Source organism: Coregonus clupeaformis, unplaced genomic scaffold, assembly GCF_020615455.1.
Source record: "Coregonus clupeaformis isolate EN_2021a unplaced genomic scaffold, ASM2061545v1 scaf0356, whole genome shotgun sequence".
NCBI lineage: Eukaryota > Metazoa > Chordata > Actinopteri > Salmoniformes > Salmonidae > Coregonus > Coregonus clupeaformis.
This window is the reverse complement of record NW_025533811.1, coordinates 74229-94099: the sequence shown is the minus strand read 5'-3', so window position 1 is coordinate 94099 and position 19871 is coordinate 74229. Positions and strand designations below refer to the sequence as shown.

The window sequence follows — 19871 nt, the reverse complement described above, 5'->3', positions numbered from 1 at the left end:
GATACCAAATGATCGTTACAGATTGTGGCAAATAAAACAGCAAATTAGAAGACCAATTAACATTTTTGGTTTGGCCCCCTTGGGTACGCAGGGCAGAGGGAGGGGTTGGAGGGGAGAGGGGAGCAGCTCGCAACCCCTGCTGGGTTCCTAATGTGTGTAGGAAGAATTGAACACGGGCACCAGGCATTCATGAGGGGCCTAACTCTGTGCTCCGCTCTTCCACCCTGAATACATTTGTAAACCTCCAATGGCTCAATGGCTAAATGTCTCAATGGTTCAATGACTTCACACGAATAAGGATGTGCTAGTCAAGGCACTGTCAACATTTGACCGTGAACAGGATATCTCGGGCTATATAGAATTTGATATACCGTTATAACATTTATTGTTTTGCTACTTATAATTATATTATATTTATAATTATATTTGAATTCATTTACTATACTGAACAAAAATATAAACTCAACATGCAACAATTTCAACGATTTTACTGAGTTACAGTTCATATAAGGAAATCAGTCAATTGAAATAAATAAATTAGGCCCTAATCTATGGATTTTACGTGACTGGGCAGGGGCACAGCGATGGGTGGGCCTGGGAGCCAGGCTCACCGACTGTGGAGCCATGCCCAGCCAATCAGAATTAGTTTTTCCCCACAAAAGGGCTTTATTACTGACAGATAAATACTCCTCAGTTTCATCAGCTGTCCGGGTGGCTTGTCTCAGACGATCCCGCAAGTGAAGAAGCTGGATTTGGAGGTCCTGGGCTGGCGTGGTTAATGTTGTCTGCGGTTGTGAGGCCGGTTGGACATACTGCCAAATTCTCTAAAACGACGTTGGAGGCTGCTTATGGTAGAGAAATTAACATTCAGTTCTCTGGCAACAACTCTAGTGGACATTCCTGCAGTCAGCATGCCAACTGCATGCTCCCTCAAAACTTGAGGAATCTGTGGCATGGTGTTGTGTGACAAAACTGCACATTTTAGAGTGGCCTTTTATTGTCCCCAGCACGAGGTGAACCTGTGTAATGATCATGCTGTTCAATCAGCTTCTTGATATGCCACACCTGTCAGGTGGATGGATTATCTTGGCAAAGGAGAATTGCTTACTAACAGGGATGTAAACAAATTTGTGCACAACATTTGAGAGAAATACGCTTTTTGTGTGTATGGATCTTTTTTCTGGGATCTTTTATTTCAATTATTTTGTTCAGTATACTGTATATAGTGTAATCTTATATTGGTATAAAATAGTAGATGTGTCGCTGACATCTATCTTATTTACCTTATCCTCAAATGAATGTCAAATATAACCTTTTTAATTGTATTGTTGAAAGTTCAAACAATTATGGTTGGAAGATGCAGGTAATTACTGTCAGAAAGTGGTCAATATTATTAGTCATATTTCAAAGGCTATCTTACAATTATATACCTATTTATGCAGTCAAAAACCACTTGCCATACCATATTAGGCGTATGACAATTGTTCTCAATGAAGAGACACTCATTATAGTTACTAGGGCATCATGACTGCCATAATTGATATCCTCCCTTTAATCATTTTATCAGCATCCTCTGTATGCACATTCTCAATCTGCCTGCCTGCGAAAAATAGCTACTTTGAGCTAATTCGAGGTAACTTTGAGGACCGCTGCACGGCTGGTGGTGGATGTCGCGGGCCGGTGACCCTGTGAAGTGTTGGGAGAGGAGGAGAGCAGGGTGTGGATGAGCGTTAATGATGACTAGGCTGTCTCTTCGCCATCGCAGATACCTACCTCCATTCTTAAAACACAAAGACACACATTTAAATCCACAGCTAACGAATAGCCTCAATTACTAGCCCCATTACCAATGCAGTCGTCGACGAGGAAAATATGGAAATGTATTAGAAAATAAAAAAAGATTGAGCAAATCGCGATGATATCCAGGCAGTGGGGTTGATTCCCATGGCGAGTCACTGCTCACCGATGTGGAGAAAGGTGAAACGCGGCTGTTGGACTCATTAATATTGGCTATCGTAGGAGGACTGTGTGGGCCTTTCTCTTAGCCTGACACCTGCTGACTCTTAAACGCACATTGTGTTGTTTTAATATGACAATTACGCTATTACCATATCTGAGAGATAGAAGCGCTCCCCCCGGGATCCCACCCTAACACTGTTCTTTAGAACCTTTTAGTTCTGACTCTTAATGTATCTATTTATGCCACTGGCCTGGAATAAGAAATCAGTTAATTTGTCTTGAATATAAAATATTTTTGTTTTTTTAGAAATGATTTATGATTGTTCCTATTATTTTCCTGACTGTGACAGAGGACTTCTCTATCTGAAAAAAACGTATTTGAAACAACTTTTAAGTGGTCGAGGAAAATTATAAATTGAATTTGTCGGATAGTTACTTGTTGGATAGTGTTTATTGCTGTTGTTTGTGTGCTTTACTCATTGTAGGCCGGCCATACACCATGATTTATTGAAAAACCCATACAGGCCCATCCTGTATGGCTTATAGCATTAGGGGAGGGTAGTTACATCCCTGTGTGCAATCCCTATCCATGTACCCTGGGTTTTAATGGAGTTGTTACTGTACTGAGTACAGATAGACATGTCTACAGCTAAAGACATGGTAAAAAGAGCTGCCCCATTCCTGTAACTCTAAGGAGAACACCTCACATTTTACCCTACCCGATGCAAATAGCTTCATGGAGGACCATTTCACCATTCACCAGCAGGTGTTTTAATGTATTGATGTGTAAAACACAAAAAAGGTGCCGCTGCATGGTTTTGAGTACATATGAAGAGTCCGGTAAAGCAAATGAAGCCGGGGCATGACTACTAAGGGACTTGATGGAGAGAGTTGTCTCGGCAAAAGTGAAAACAAATTCTATCCTTGCCTGGCGTGAGCTATGGCACCATGAGGCTTTATTGTCCCAGCCAAGGTGATAAGGGAGAGTAATTGCGTATTATACTGTCCGAGAATGTCAGCCCGAGACCACGCACGAGTGCCTCATCCATCACGCATGTGTGTGCGCGCGCATTGTCTTCTTGTGTGTTCGTGTGCGTATGTGAACATGTCTTTGAGCATGTGTGTGTGTGTGTGTGTGTGTGTGTGTGTGTGTGTGTGTGTACATGCCTCCCCTCAGCCCCAGTCCAGGCCTGTGTGCGTAGTGTCCTAAGGCAGGTTTAGATAGGGCCTGAGACCAGGTCAGGCAGCATAATTGATCAGGGGGACTCTATGTGACTCCCTGAGCTGACATAATTACAGCCAGCACCCAGCATTAGCTTACTGCATGACTACAGCCTACAGCCCTGCATGTCTACATCACGTCAATACTACACATCTACACTACTACACCTCTACACTGGTCCTGTATGACTCAGCTGGTGCTAGCAACACCAAGTCGTAAGTTCAATTCCCACATAGATCATACACATAGTTAAACATCTATGTACTTACTGCACTGTAAGTCACTTTGAATAAAATGCGAAGTGGTTTAAAATACCACTACACTACTATACCATTTACCTCGCTACACTACTACACCTAGCACAGCCACAGGAGACACATGAACATCCACAGGCATTGGCAGAGGCTTTGAGAGGGGTAGTATTTTCTGTTACATTTACTTGAGTGCCGTTTTGAAAACCTCAGCCCCCAGAATCATATCTAGTAGCTGGCCAGTGGATACGAGATTTGGTTCAGGGTTCCGAGATTACAAACATGGTAGACCTCGTCAAAATATGATATAAACATTTTGTTTTTAACTTTCACCCTGTTGCAGGAGTGTCATACTCCTATAGTGAAATGTCTGTAACATGCAAGAGGAACCAAGGGCTGTTTGAAAACAACAGTGGCAAAACACCAGTGCATCTACATCATGTAAATGTATCTCACAAATTGTAGAATTGTCTATCATTGTTTATCACTTTGCTTTCCCCCTGTTTCTGATTATGTGTGTATTGCATAGTCACAGGAGGCTTTAAGAGTCTCTCCAAATATGTAGACTCCGTAAACATGCTCCCTCAGCCCCACAACTAAATTGTTTGAGTTCAATCCACTTGATTCATTTTATTAGTGTCATTAGAACAAAACCAAACTGTCAGTACAGTAAACCTTCCAAGGGGAACATCCTCTATTGTCTAGGGATTTTTCTTCTTCTCTCTTCTCCTTCCTGTCCTTTTTCTTTGATCTTTGATCTTCTAATTGAATGAACTATTCCTCCTTCAATCTCTATCTGTTCATCTCCCAATAGATCCAACTGTGCGGAGAACATCCGAAAGCACATCCTGCACACGGGGAAGCACGAGGGAGTGAAGATGTACAACTGCCCCAAGTGTGACTACGGCACCAACGGCCCCATGGACTTCAGGAACCATCTGAAGGAACATCACCCTGACATTGAGAACCCTGACTTGGCCTACCTGCACGCAGGTAGGATAACCCCTATCTACACACACGCCTGCGAGTGAACACACGCGTACGCACGCACACGAGTGAACTCACACACACATGCAAGCGATTGAACATACAAACACACGCACACACACACATACTCACACTGATTTTCACTCTGACTCTCTCCTCTGGGTAACAGCTCCCCTGACACCTCTCTCTCTCTCTCTCTCTCTCTCAGGGGAGTGGTATCATGTTTGTTTGTGTAGACGGTAGAGTGTGTGTTGTGTGTGTAGACGGTACGTAGAGTAAGCTGCTGTATTTGGTGATGCCTGTAAGCCACTGAGAGGCAGTGCTGGATGTAAGGATACAGTGCCCTGCCAATCACTCCTCCTCCTCCTCCTCCTCCTCCTCCTCCTCCTTCCCTCCACCTCCTAATTCTCCTCCTCCTCCTGTTCCACCTCCTCCACCCTTCCTCCCCCCTCCTCCTCTACCTCCTCCTCCTCCTCCCCCTCCTCTTCCTTTCCTCCTCTACCCCCCCTCCTCCTCCTCCTCCAGAGCAAATCTGTTCCTCCTCTATTGGATCTATCTTTTGCGTTGAGTGTTCTTCCTGTGTCCTTGAAGGCCCCAAATCCAATCTAGAGAGTGAATGTCCTTCTCTGGAACCGAAAGGACACCTTTTATCCTGTTATCCCTCTGACCTGGTGCTTTTACCTCTGTATAGAAAAGCATGTGGTAGCTAGCCACTCTAGTCCAAGGCTACGTCCCAAATGGCGCCCTATTCCCTATTTACTGCACTACTTTTGACTAGGGTCCATAGGGCTCTAGTAAGAAATAGTGCACGGAACACAGACCAGGACAGACGTTGGCCAGGAGAGGATACCATTACTGGGGTGGGGAGACATGGCCATAGAGCATGGAGAAGGAAACACTATGGCTTTAGTTCTTTAGTTTCTATGGAGACAGGATGGGTCTGTGTTTTGTCTCTGTGTGCTGAATCTGCTGACTGTTCACCGGCCTCTCTTTGCCTTCCACAGAGTTATGGTTGGCAAAATACCTGCTTCTTATTCCCCTACACTCTGCCTCACCCCCCTGGACACCCTTACCCCCCCACTATCCCACCCCCACATACCCCCTCACCCTCACACCCACAGAAGGTTGAAAGAAGGTCTGTTTGTGTTTAAAGTGCTCTTGTGGGGCTCTCTGAAAAAGGGAAGCAATGTTTCATCCGAGACGACAGAACGAGACCAAAAGAAAGGAGAGAGGGAAAAAAAGATTAAGAAGGTAGATGTTGAATTAACCTGCTTGTGATTGCTCTCTGTCAGGATGGCACCGGAGCTGGCAGGGAGAGGCAAATCGCCTGTGATGGCCCTTCCTGCTGTTTTCCCTTTGAAAGACACAGATCAAACACAGACTCTCTCTCTTTCCTTCTCTCGCTCTTTCCTCTCCTCTCTTTCTCCTCCGTAGCCCAGTCACGGGCCCCTCACAGCCGCGATTGATTGACACTCGGACGTCTGCGGCGCTCCTCTCGGTGCCGTCTCGCTCCCTCCTTTTTTTCACCCTTTCTTTATTCAACGCTGTCGCACTTCGAATTAAAGCCCTTCTCAAGGATGAAAGGAGAGGTCCTCTGCAAACGGAGGAGGGAGAAAGGGAGGAAGAGAGGAGGGAATTAGAGCCAGACAGAAATGATGGAGGGAAATTATGATTAGAAAAAATATGAAAGAAACCAGGAGAATATGGTTGGGGGGGGGGGTTTGGGGGGGAGGATATTGCTGATAGGGCAATTTTTTAAATAAAATGGTAACGACAATTGTCTTCCTCGTGAGATGGACTCAGAGATAGGGCGCAGGGAAGTGGCAGTGCTTCTGAGATGTGCACTGCGATATCACAAGGCTGGTGGTGGTGGTAGAGCTACAGGTACAGTATGATATCTTATAGGTAAACAGAATTGTTCTTGTTAAAGTGTTAGGCTAGCTTCCTCTGGGGCCTTGTTTCACCACAGAAGGTCTAGTACAGAGTTGTTTCTGAATGGGATGGCTAAATGGTCAATGGCCATATTTCTTTGAGGTTTGTCCAAAATGGTGCCCTATTCCCTACACAGTGCACTTCCTTTCACCAGAGCCTCATGGCTCTGGTTTAAGGTAGTGCACTATATAGAGAATAGGTTGCCATTTCAGATGCACCATCGGTTAGAGGGCACTGAGGGTATATAAACAGCTACCCGTCCCATCCCATATACCTAGCAGTGGCGTAATATAAAGCCCTTTCATACCCACACAGGTCATAAGTCATCATTAGCATTGTTAGAGCGTCTTCATCCCACTGTTTAATTGTAAAAAATCTCCCCAATTTTGGACTTAGGTTATAATTGTGCATCTTGAGGGCATAGCAATCAAATGCCTCATAATTATGTGTTTGGATGTGCTGCTTAGTGGCTGGCTCCAGCACTTCTTCAAGGCATTGTTCCTGCTTGGTGCAGTTTCTATTTGCCCTAATAATACAAGATCGATGACTACCGTAGAGGTTTGCAAAAGGGCCACTTTTTAAATGATGATCTTAATACCGTATCTGAACCACCAGGCAAATTCATTTGTATGCATATTTGTTATTATGCGATATTGCAAACAAATATGTTTTTCAATGGCTTTTACTTTAGTTGTGTCTTTCTTGCTTTCTTCTGCTTTCCCCATATCTCTCCCTCTCTCTCTCTCTCTCTCTCTCTCTCTCTCTCTCTCTCTCTCTCTCTCTCTGTCTCTCTCTCTCTCTTTCTCTGTCTCTCTCTCTCTCTCTTTCTCTGTCTCTCTCTCTCTCTCTCTCTCTCTCTCTCTCTCTCTCTCTCTCTCTCTCTCTCTCTCTCTCTCTCTGTCTCTGTCTCTCTCTCTTTCTCTGTCTCTCTCGCTCTCTCTCTCTCTCTCTCTCTCTCTCTCTCTCTCTCTCTGTCTCTGTCTCTGTCTCTGTCTCTGTCTCTGTCTCTTTCTCTTTCTCTTTCTCTTTCTCTTTCTCTTTCTCTTTCTCTTTCTCTTTCTCTCTCTCTCTCTCTCTCTCTCTCTCTCTCTCTCTCTCTCTCTCTCTCTCTCTCTCTCTCTCTCTCTCTCTCTCTCTCTCTCTCTCTGTCTCTGTCTCTGTCTCTGTCTCTGTCTCTCTCTCTCTCTGTCTCTCTCTCTTTGTCTCTCTCTCTCTCTCTCTCTCTCTCTCTCTCTCTCTCTCTCTCTCTCTCTCTCTCTGTCTCTGTCTCTGTCTCTCTCTCTCTCTCTCGCTCCCCCTCTATCGCTATTTCTCTCTCTGTCTTACTGTTTATCTCTGTTTCTCTCTCTCTCTCTCGCTATGTCTCTCTCTCTGTCCCTTCAGCGTCTAATGAAATATCCCACCCCTGTTGTGTGACAGCGGCTTCTGTGTTTGTGTAGGTGATGTGTTTATTCTAGGAATAAAGTGTGTCCGCTCAGTTTCGCGTGAAACTGTGTCGATTTGAAGCACAGACAATAAACACAACATCTGTGTCTAATAACTATGTGTTATATGTGATACTTTCTTGCGTGAAACAAGTCTTGTAGCGTTTTCAACAAATAACATCAGTAGGACACTACAAAGCAGTAGGACACGATAAATTTAGGAAAAAACAATGTTCCTGTCATTGTCATACTTACACCATGGATAGGCTACATTTCTCCGTCTATGACAGATCTACAGCAAACGTTAACCTATACTGCAGTGGCGTACAAAAATAACATATGCTTTAAAGTGGATGTAACTGCACGGTCAGGGGCATATTCAGAAACATATTTCATTACATGGGTTATTGTTACAGGATCAGATGATTGCTAATGAACTTGGGGCTTGGTGTCACCCTGCGAGAGAGTTTGTGACATTAACAATGGACATTAACATTGGAAAAATCTAATTTTTAAGGCTCAGAACTGTATGTCTTGGTCTTTCAATCTATCTTTCACTCTGTTTGTCCCTTAGTTCATCTGTTCCCCGTCTGCCTTTCTGTCTGTAGTCGTTCACACAAACACACCTACATTTACAATATAAAGACAATATTAGGAACATGTTAATACAATGTATTATCTGAACAGATGGAAGCATACCCACTAACTCTGAAGACGGCGTGTCTTCTGTCTTTCTGTTCCGTCACGTTCACACAAACACACAGTGAGTACAGCACGCCTGCATGCACGGGCTTGAAGCTGATTGCAGTTCCGGGTGTTAATTGGAGAATTCCCCCGTGGTGAACACCTTTTTGGTTCCCTGCTGGCTTTCTTTGGGCCTGTTTTTTCCTGGAAATACATCGCCGTTTTTTGCACCCCAAGACATGAGCTCTGGAAAGAGAGTCTCCCCTCCGACAGAGGACAGTAGCAACTAGTCAACTATCAGGGGACTCGCTTGTTTGTCTCTCCCTCTCTCTCCTCTGCCTCGCTCTCTCTCTCTATTGCGCATTTTCTTTCTCTCTCCATCTCTCTCTCTCCCCCCTCTCTCAGTCCCTCTCTGGGAGGCTTATTTGTGTATTTGGATGTTGACTCTCCCCCATCCCCACGCTCCACACGTTACAGTAGGCCTGGTTGAGATATCACGGCAGAGACACAGAGAGTGCCGCTCAGTGTGAGTGTGCCCCAGGGGACGGCTAGGGAGAGAGCGAAAAGCCAAACGGTTTGGGAAGAGAGACGGTGCATGCAGTGGCGTGCGGCCCAGTAAACGGGCACGGGGGCTGCTCGGCTCGGCTAGGCTAAGCCGGCATTTCCTGCATAATGACCTGCTCCGACGAGCATGAAAACTCCCCCCAGACGGACACATTTATCACACATCAGCCGCAACAAACAGGCCTTTGTTCCACTTCGCTCCACTCTGAGAGCCACTCTCTTGTGGTATTTAGCGGCCATTCAGGGGACAGACTGACACCCAGTCTATGGGTCTATGTATGTATGTAAGATAAACTGTGGGACTAGTGGCTCTTGGTTGGTTCCCTCTGTGTTTTTCAATGACTTCTTCTGAATGGCCAGGAGCGGTGATGGCAATACCAACATGGCTGCTTAGTGGCTTCCAATCCTATCCAGGAAAGTATTGGTCTTAGTGTGGCATTCCTAATTAACCAACAGCCTAAACTTCCCAACCAACAGACCAATTACCAGTTTTTTTTTTACCAGAGTCCCATGTTTCCTGTTACGGTGCCCCTATTTGGAGCTTTCACTGCATTATTTCTGTTCTCCCAACATAATTGAATCCCCTGGCTGCTCATCACTGGGCTAATTTGACCCAATGTGCAGCGCTTGGTAATCAGAGTGCTGCCTGTTAGGCTATCAGACCCCAATTAAGGGTCCTCTTATTTCCACATAACGAGCGCCTCTGTTATTGTATTTTCCTTTTTAGTGCTCAGGCTTTGTTTGGGAAATTTTGTAATAGAAGCAGTATTGAAACAGATATTAAAGTCTTATTAAAGTGGAGGCGCCGTTAAGGTTAGGTTAGCGGTGTTTAGTCTGATACAGGTGGTGGGTCGGTGGGTGGGTGGGTGGGAGGGAGAGAGAGAGAATGTTAAGTGAGTACGATACTTGATGGGGAATTGTGAGATAGGGAAGAGTGAAAGTTTAACATTCTCTCTGTCTTTCACACACGCCCACACACATGTAGCACACATGCATTCTCTCTTTTTCTCCCCACTAACTGTATCTGTGACACTTTCTTGTTCTCTCTTTCTCTCTCTGTTCTGTGTCAGTGACTAGAGCTGTGTGTGAAAGGAGCCCATGGAGAGCAATAGCAGAGTGTCTTGTGTGCGGAGTGTGCGCGTGTGCACGTGTGTGTGTGTGTGCATGCATGCGTGCTTGTTTCTGTGTGTGTGTGTGTGTGTGTGTGTGTGTGCGTGCATGCGCATGTGTCTCTCTGTATTTCTCTGTGTGTGTGTTTGGTGTTGGTGTCGGCTCCCCGTTGCCTAATTAAAGGGCGAGGAAAGCCACTCACAGAGAGATTAAACCTAAAAGGGCAAATTAGCACTAAAAAGGGGTGTGGTAAATTCACACATAGGCACAGGCCATGAAATCTCTCTTGACACCTGTGAAAAGAAGAGGGGGGAGAAGAGGAGGAGGATGGAACAAAACCCATTTGTGTTTCTGTTTCTGGAGTCTGTGCATTTTTAATGAGAGATTTCAACGTGGTTCGCTAGTTGGGCTGTACGCCACTCCTGAGTGGCGCAGTGGTCTAAGGCACTGCATCGCAGTGCTAACTGTGCCACTAGAGATCCTGGTTCGAATCCAGGCTCTGTCGCAGCCGGCCGCGACCGGGAGACTCATGGGCGGCGCACAATTGGCCCAGCGTCGTCCAGGGTAGGGGAGGGAATGGCCGGCAGGGATGTAGCTCAGTTGATAGAGCATGGCGTTTGCAACGCCAGGGTTGTGGGTTCGATTCCCACGGGGTGCCAGTATAAAAAAATATGTATTCACTAACTGTAAGTCGCTCTGGATAAGAGCGTCTGCTAAATGACTAAAATGTAAAAATGTATGCCTCCGACTGTGTGTGTATCAGGGAAGACTCCAGAGTATTAGGGCTGGACTCCATAACCTGAACAGACTACAGAGTATTAGGGCTGGACTCCATAACCTGAACAGACTACAGAGTATTAGGCCTGGACTCCATAACCTGAACAGACTACAGAGTATTAGGGCTGGACTCCATAACCTGAACAGACTACAGAGAAGGATGCATCCATCTTAACAGGTATCTGTATCTCCATCAGTACAGCCACATGGTCACTTCTAAAATGTATGATACGCTATGTCTCCTCCCCCTTCCTGGGCTTTGGGGGTGATAAAGAGTAGGGTGGGGTTTGGGGCGAGGAGGGTGTGTGTGTGTGTGCGTATGTGTGTGTTTGTGTTTGAAAGAGACATCTGCTAAGCCGCTAAGATCTATTTCCCTATGGCTGAAAATTCACATATACACACTCATGCACGCACAGACAGACAGACACAGACCGACCGACAGACAGCTGCAGGCCATAGCACTCACACAGAGATACACGTATGTATGTATGACCTGCTTAAAACGAGAGAGAGAAAGAGAGCGAGAGGGAAAGGGGGAGTGAGATAGGGGCATACCCAGTCCAAGGAGGCGTGCCCCAGTCGCTGCTTGGTGGGACATTATGTTAAGCAGGGTGACTATTGATGTGACACTCTTCTGTCTCATCTGTGTCCACAAGGTTCAGAGAATCCATCCCTCATACAACCTTCATACACACATCCTCCTATCCCCCATACACACACCCTCCTATCCCCCATACACACACCCTCCTATCCCCCATACACACACCCTCCTATCCCTCATACACACACCCTCCTATCCCCCATACACACACCCTCCTATCCCTCATACACACACCCTCCTATCCCCTCATACACACACCCTCCTATCCCCCATACACACACCCTCCTATCCCCCATACACACACCCTCCTATCCCCCATACACACACCCTCCTATCCCCCATACACACACCCTCCTATCCCCCATACACACACCCTCCTATCCCTCATACACACACCCTCCTATCCCTCATACACACACACACACACACGCACACACGCACACACGCACACACAAACACAGGTCTAAGGCCCTCCCTTCTGGACTGAAGAATACAGATTTGGGCTTCCCTCCTGATAGCGATCCCCTCTCTCTCTGTGGCTTCAGAAATGCTATCTTCACTGAACTGGTGAATTGATAATACTCTCCCGACACATTTTATTACAAAGGCCCAGTTTGTAAAAAGGTAATCATTTACTGTTGCTGCTATCTCTCCTGGACCATACATCAAGTGCCTTCACAGGACAAAGTTATCCTGTTGTTCCAAGAGCTATTGTTTTTGTGTGTGTGTGTTGTTGTTGGTTTTTAGACGTCTAGTTTTAGTTTAAGGGTTTGTCAGTGCCCAAGAGATTTTGGCGAAGCATAGGACTAGTGAAAAATGCAGTCTATACTTGAGTTTGTGCGTGTGCATGTGTCCGTGTGTGTGTGTGTTTGTCTGAGTGTGTTGTTGAAGCACAGCAATGAAAATGGCAGTGAATGGGGCCTAATCCCTGCGGGTAGCAGAATCCAAAACACCAAGTACCACAATCTCATCATTTCAATTATCATATTTATCATATTTATTCATTTTCCTCTAGCTCCAGCTTAATGCTCTCTCTCTCTCTCTCTCTCTCTCTCTCTCTCTCTCTCTCTCTCTCTCTCTCTCTCTCTCTCTCTCTCTCTCTCTCTCTCTCTCTCTCTCTCTCTCTCTCTCTCTATAATCCGTTTTTTCTTCTGTCTCTCCACTGGCGATGTGGGAGCCTGGCAGTCACGCTGATTGACAGCACTCAAGTAGCCTACGGAAAAGCCGCTAATTTTTTGTCAGGCATGGCACTGGTGTTGCAGGCCTTATCTGGAACCCCAATTTATTGCCTTTTCTCTGGGCAAAAGCGGTTGCCACTCACCTAGATTGACAGCTCTCAGATTTGGAGGCTGCAGTGCAGGGATTTCCTTTCAGTTGTTATTTTTTTCCTTCTATATTTCCTCCACTGTTTGCCTCTCATTCTAGCAAACGCGCACGTACGTGCATGCACACACACACACTCCCATGCTCACTCGTCCATGACCGTTTTGTTTTGCTCTGACCTTACCTGCCATTTGATTGACAAACATATATCATATATATCTATGTCTGTCCTCTCTCCAAAACAGTCTGGTTAATTTTTGAACATGTATTTTCGTTTTGGTAATAGTTGTTTTAGTCAGGGGGATTATGGTAGAAACTGGGCGGATAATTAAAGGTGTAGGCTTGTTTGCATGTCTCTGTCTGTGTGTGTGTGTGTGTGTGCGTGCGGGTGAGCGTGCATGTGTGTGATGGTGCATGTGTCTGTATCAGCCTAGTAAGCGCCTACAGTGCATCAAGGACTAGTGTGTATGTGTGTCTGTGCGTGTCCCTCTGTGCGCACTCGCGCCAGCGGAATGACCTCAGAATCCTGGAGGCTTATCGTAGCAGTGTTCCACATTATTGATAGCAGCAGCGATATCGACAGGCTGGCGCGGGCGCCGGGGGCGGAGGATGGGAGTTTGATATGACATATTGTGCGTCTCAGCAGAAGCCATAAATAATTGTGACACGTTTTTGTATGCATGGGAAAGTCCTTGATTCAGGCCCCCATAAAAATAAACTTCTATTATAGAAGGTATTTGTCAAGTGGGCGCGTGATGGATGGCGCAGCGTTTATCCCGTGGCAGGACGACGGGTTATGGATGCCTGCGGCCCCTGCTGGGGAGGAGTCGCCGCGGCAGCGCTGACACCAGAGTAATTACCGCCCCTCCTGCGTTCTACACACCTGCACACGCCTCGATCCCTCTAACGTCACTATCTTACACAGTGACGACGTGGCCAAAGGCCTGAAGATAAGACTGAGATATATAAATATATATATATAGGAGTAGTAGTACACTGACTGTACAGGGAGCCACTGTATTGTCAGCCTAGCTTAGCTTAGCTGCATAATATGATATATCATATACAGCGCATTTTGAAAGTATTCAGACCCCTTCCCTTTTTCCACATTTTGTTACATTACAGCTTTATTCTAAAATTGATTATTTATTTTTTCCCCTCATCAATCTAAACACAATACCTCATAATGACAAAGGAAAAACAGTTTTTTTGAAATTTTTGCAAATGTATTACAGAAATATTTTATTTACATAAGTATTCAGACCCTTTGCTATGAGACTAGAAATTGAGCTCAGGTGCATCCTGTTCCCATTGATCATTCCTGAGATGTTTCTACAACTTGATTGGAGTCCACCTGTGGTAAATTCAATTGATTGGACATGATTTGGAAAGGCACACAACTGTCTATATACCCCACAGTTCACAGTGCATGTCAGAGCAAAAAGCAAGCCATTACGTCGAAGGAATTGTCCGTGGAGCTCAGAGACAGGATTGTGTCGAGGCACAGATCTGGGGAAGGGTACCAACAAATTTATGCAGCATTGAAGGTCCCCAAGAACACAGTGGCCTCCATCGTTCTTAAATGGAAGAAGTTTGGAACCACCTAGACTCTTCCTAGAGCTGGACGCCCGGCCAAACTGAGCAATCCGGGGAGAAGGGCCTTGGTCAGGGAGGTGACCAAGAACCCGATGGTCACTCTGACAGAGCTCCAGAGTTCCTCTGTAGAGATGAGAAGGACAATCATCTCTGCAGCATTCCACCAATCAGGGATTTATGGTAGAGTGGCCAGACGGAAGCCACTCCTCTGTCGTTATGGGGTATTGTGGGTAGATTGATGGGGGATAAAAAAAATTATAAAAAAATTAGAGAATTAGGGCTGTAACATAACAAAATGTGGAAAAAGTCAAGGGGTCTGAATACTTTCCAAATGCACTGTATATGGCATTTAGCAGATGCTTTTATCCAAAGTGACTTACTGTCATGCGTGCATACATTTTACATATAGGTGGCCCCAGCGGGAATCCAACCCACAAGCCTTTTCTTTGCAAGCAGCGTGCTCTACTGACTGAGCCACTACATACAAACACATGTTACAAGCCGTTATGAATATGTACCAACAACTCTTTCATACTCTTACATGCCCACACATAATGTGTAATATATTCTACGTCTTTTGACTCAATCATAATAAAAATTTATACTTCTTGTATTATGTTATTGCCGTAATTTGATACATCCACATTGATAAACTTTGTCTAATGTCTCGGTATGTGATTGAGTGGCGGCAGTTCGACAGTGGGGTGAGGGGGTAGTGTGTTCTAGAAGCAGTCTGCCAGGCGAGGAAGAGGAGCGGTGTGGGGGTGGGGTTGAGGGAGCTGTGGGTGGATGTTCTGGGGGCAAGGGGCACTTGGTGAAGCCAGAAGCAGCCCGTCAGTGGGAGTGACACCTGTTCACTGCTGCCGCACCCTCATCGCAACAGCTGGTCCGGTCCTCCACGCTCTCTCGTTTCTCCTCTTTCTCCTCCTCATCCCCTGCTTCCCTAGAAGACAATAGGCATGTGGAGGTTTTAGTGAGCAGCTCCAGCCCAGCTGTTTCCATGTTCATGGTGGTAATGAGGACATAAACAGAGTGAAGGGCAGCAGATTGTGTTATGTGTTTATCTTCAGTAGTTGCACTTTTTGTTGCTGGTGTTATTGTTGGTATTAAACCTAAGTCCTTTATAAAGTCAACTGTTGTTGCTGCTTGGCAGAAAATCTAGCCTGATCGGTGGGCGATGGTTCACCTTTTGGTCTCAGACATGATTGTACAACATGGTGCACTACCTAGGCCTTCCTCCGGTTGGGTAGAGTGTGCATACCTGTTTTTTAGGTTTTATTTATTTGCACCAAAGGAAATAAGTGAAAGACAAAACAGTACAGATAAAAAAACTGGTAAAAATGGTGTGCAGGTGAGGTTGGAAGCCCAAAAGGGCTTATATGAAAACCACATCATAAAATATAAGTAAAAAATTAATTATAAGAACATCAATCAGCTAAAAAAAGCATATTAATTTTAATTGTACATGATATACTCAGTATACAAGAAAAAACATGTTTGATTATGTCTGTGTGTGAGAGTTAGGCTACATGGAGGGGAATATTGGGTAGTTTGGTTCATCAGGCTGACCCCCAGTCTTCGCGTAAAGTTATTGAGGGATGATGAGGTTTTGGCAATGTGAAGATAAGAATTCCAGAGTATGGTACCTCTGTATCTGATCGAGAATTGACTATGTGAGGTGCGGAAGTGGGGAGGGTGAAGGTTATCGCGGGTGTCTTGTGTTATATAGATGGATTTCAGAATTAACCTGGAAGAAACCAGGGTTTAGGTAAACTGTCTGGGAGGTAAGAGTATTTGTAGATGAAAGTGCATAATTGCTGTACATTAATGTCATAAATAGACAAGATTTTGAGTTTCTTAAACAAAGGTGCAGATGGAGCCAGGTAATTAGAGGAGGTGGTTAGTCTTGCAAATTTATTTTGTATGATGAGAAATTTGTGTAGGTAGGAGGCATACAGTATGTACTGGCCCAGACAATATTACACAAAATGAGAGATGGGTAAATTAAACTATAGTATAGAGTTAGGAAGCAAGCCTGATGAACCAAGCCACTAATCTTTCTGATGATACCAACAGATTTCATGACTTTGCTACAGACAAATTGAAAATGATCTTTCCAGGATAACTTTTCATCAATTAGAACTCTGAGGAATCTAGTGAATGTGACTTGTTCCATTTCATTCCCACCAATTGAGAGTCTGGCTCTTTTCTTTTCTTTTTTCTTAGTATTTAAAAAAATATATATATATTTCTTATTCTTACTAGTGAATACAATAAAGTTGGATTTTTTAACATTTAATGATAATTTGTTTATCTGGAACCATTCAGAAAATGTGCCATACAGTGGCTTGCGAAAGTATTCACCCCCCTTGGCATTTTACCTATTTTGTTGCCTTACAACCTGGAATTAAAATGGATTTTTTTGGGGTTTATATCATTTGATTTATACAACATGCCTACCACTTTGAAGATGCAACATTTTTTTTGCCCATTCTTCAAGGCAAAACTGCTCCATCTCCTTCAAGTTGGATGGGTTCCACTGGTGTACAGCAATCTTTAAGTCACCACAGATTCTCAATTGGATTGAGGTCTGGGCTTTCCAAGACATTTAAATGTTTCCCCTTAAACCACTCCAGTGTTGCTTTAGCAGTATGCTTAGGGTCATTGTCCTGCTGGAAGGTGAACCTCCGTCCCAGTCTCAAATCTCTGGAAGACTGAAACAGGTTTCTCACAAGAATTTCCCTGTATTTAGCGCCAAATCAAATCAAATCAAATCAAATTTTATTGGTCACATGCGCCGAATACAACAGGTGCAGACATTACAGTGAAATGCTTACTTACAGCCCTTAACCAACAGTGCATTTATTTTAAACAAAAAAAGTAATAATAAAACAACAACAAAAAAAGTGTTGAGAAAAAAAGAGCAGAAGTAAAATAAAGTGACAGTAGGGAGGCTATATATACAGGGGGGTACCGTTGCAGAGTCAATGTGCGGGGGCACCTGCTAGTTGAGGTAGTTGAGGTAATATGTACATGTGGGTAGAGTTAAAGTGACTATGCATAAATACTTAACAGAGTAGCAGCAGCGTAAAAAGGATGGGGTGGGGGGGCAGTGCAAATAGTCCGGGTAGCCATGATTAGCTGTTCAGGAGTCTTATGGCTTGGGGGTAGAAGCTGTTGAGAAGTCTTTTGGACCTAGACTTGGCACTCCGGTACCGCTTGCCGTGCGGTAGCAGAGAGAACAGTCTATGACTAGGGTGGCTGGAGTCTTTGACAATTTTGAGGGCCTTCCTCTGACACCGCCTGGTATAGAGGTCCTGGATGGCAGGAAGCTTTGCCCCAGTGATGTACTGGGCCGTACGCACTACCCTCTGTAGTGCCTTGCGGTCGGAGGCCAAGCAGTTGCCATACCAGGCGGTGATGCAACCAGTCAGGATGCTCTCAATGGTGCAGCTGTAGAATTTTTTTGAGGATCTGAGGACCCATGCCAAATCTTTTTAGTCTCCTGAGGGGGAATAGGCTTTGTCGTGCCCTCTTCACGACTGTCTTGGTGTGTTTGGACCATGATAGTTCGTTGGTGATGTGGACACCAAGGAACTTGAAGCTCTCAACCTGTTCCACTACAGCCCCGTCGATGAGAATGGGGGCGTGCTCAGTCCTCTTTTTTTCCTGTAGTCCACAATCATCTCCTTTGTCTTGGTCACGTTGAGGGAGAGGTTGTTGTCCTGGCACCACACGGCCAGATCTCTGACCTCCTCCCTATAGGCTGTCTCATCGTTGTCGGTGATCAGGCCTACCACTGTTGTGTCGTCGGCAAACTTAATGATGGTGTTGGAGTCGTGCCTGGCCATGCAGTCATGGGTGAACAGAGAGTACAGGAGGGGACTGAGCACGCACCCCTGAGGGGCCCCCCGTGTTGAGGATCAGTGTGGCAGATGTGTTGTTACCTACCCTTACCACCTGGGGCGGCCCGTCAGGAAGTCCAGGATCCAGTTGCAGAGGGAGGTGTTTAGTCCCAGGATCCTTAGCTTAGTGATGAGCTTAGAGGGCACTATGGTGTTGAATGCTGAGCTGTAGTCAATGAATAGCATTCTCACGTAGGTGTTCCTCTTGTCCAGGTGGGAAAGGGCAGTGTGGAGTGCGATAGAGATTGCATCATCTGTGGATCTGTTGGGGCGGTATGCAAATTGGAGTGGGTCTAGGGTTTCTGGGATAATGCTGTTGATGTGAGCCATGACCAGTCTTTCAAAGCACTTCATGGCTACAGACGTCAGTGCTACGGGTCGGTAGTCATTTAGGCAGGTTATCTTAGAGTCCTTGGGCACGGGGACTATGGTGGTCTGCTTGAAACATGTTGGTATTACAGACTCAGTCAGGGACATGTTGAAAATGTCAGTGAAGACACTTGCCAGTTGGTCAGCACATGCTCGGAGTACACGTCCTGGTAATCCGTCTGGCCCTGCGGCCTTGTAAATGTTGACCTGCTTAAAAGTCTTACTCACATCGGCTACGGAGAGCGTGATCACATAGTCATCCGGAACAGCTGGTGCTCTCATGCATGCTTCAGTGTTGCTTGCCTCGAAGCGAGCATAGGAGTGGTTTAGCTCGTCTGGTAGGCTTGTGTCACTGGGCAGCTCGCGGCTGTGCTTCCCTTTGTAGTCTGTAATAGTTTTCAAGCCCTGCCACATCCGACGAGCGTCAGAGCCAGTGTAGTATGATTCAATCTTAGACCTGTATTGACTCTTTGCCTGTTTGATGGTTCGTCGAGGTCATAGCGGGATTTCTTATAAGCGTCCGGGTTAGAGTCCCGTTCCTTGAAAGCGGCAGCTCTACCCTTTAGCTCAGTGCGGATGTTTCCTGTAATCCATGGCTTCTGGTTGGGGTATGTACGTACGGTCACTGTGGGGACGACATCATCGATGCACTTATTGATGAAGCCAGTGACTGATGTGGTGTACTCCTCAATGCTGTCTGAAGAATCCCGGAACATGTTCCAGTCTGTGCTAGCAAAACAGTCCTGTAGCTTAGCATCTGCGTCATCTGACCACTTTTTTATTAACCGAGTCACTGGTGCTTCCTGCTTTAGTTTTTGCTTATAAGCAGGAATCAGGAGGATAGAGTTATGGTCAGATTTGCCAAATGGAGGGCGAGGGAGAGCTTTGTATGCGTCTCTGTGTGTGGAGTAAAGGTGGTCTAGAGTTTTTTTCCCTCTGGTTGCACATTTAACATGCTGGTAGAAATTAGGTAGAACGGATTTAAGTTTCCCTGCATTAAAGTCCCCGGCCACTAGGAGCGCTGCATCTGGATGAGCGTTTTCCTGTTGATTAATGGCCTTGTACAACTCATTCAGTGCAATCTTAATGCCAGCATTGGTTTGTGGTGGTAAATAGACAGCTATGAAAAATATAGATGAAAACTCTCTTGGTAAATAGTGTGGTCTA

At 45.4% G+C, this 19871-nt stretch overlaps 1 protein-coding gene across 1 annotated transcript in view; it reads left to right on the top strand.

Moving 5' to 3' along the window:
• LOC121560965 (zinc finger protein 407-like) overlaps positions 1 to 19871 on the top strand; it is a 173485-nt gene that overhangs the window by 116969 nt on the left and 36645 nt on the right. Inside the window, exon 7 of the mRNA XM_045215036.1 lies at positions 4247 to 4425. Within this exon, the coding sequence (XP_045070971.1) occupies positions 4247 to 4425 (179 nt within the window). The remainder of the gene's footprint in view (positions 1 to 4246; positions 4426 to 19871) is intronic.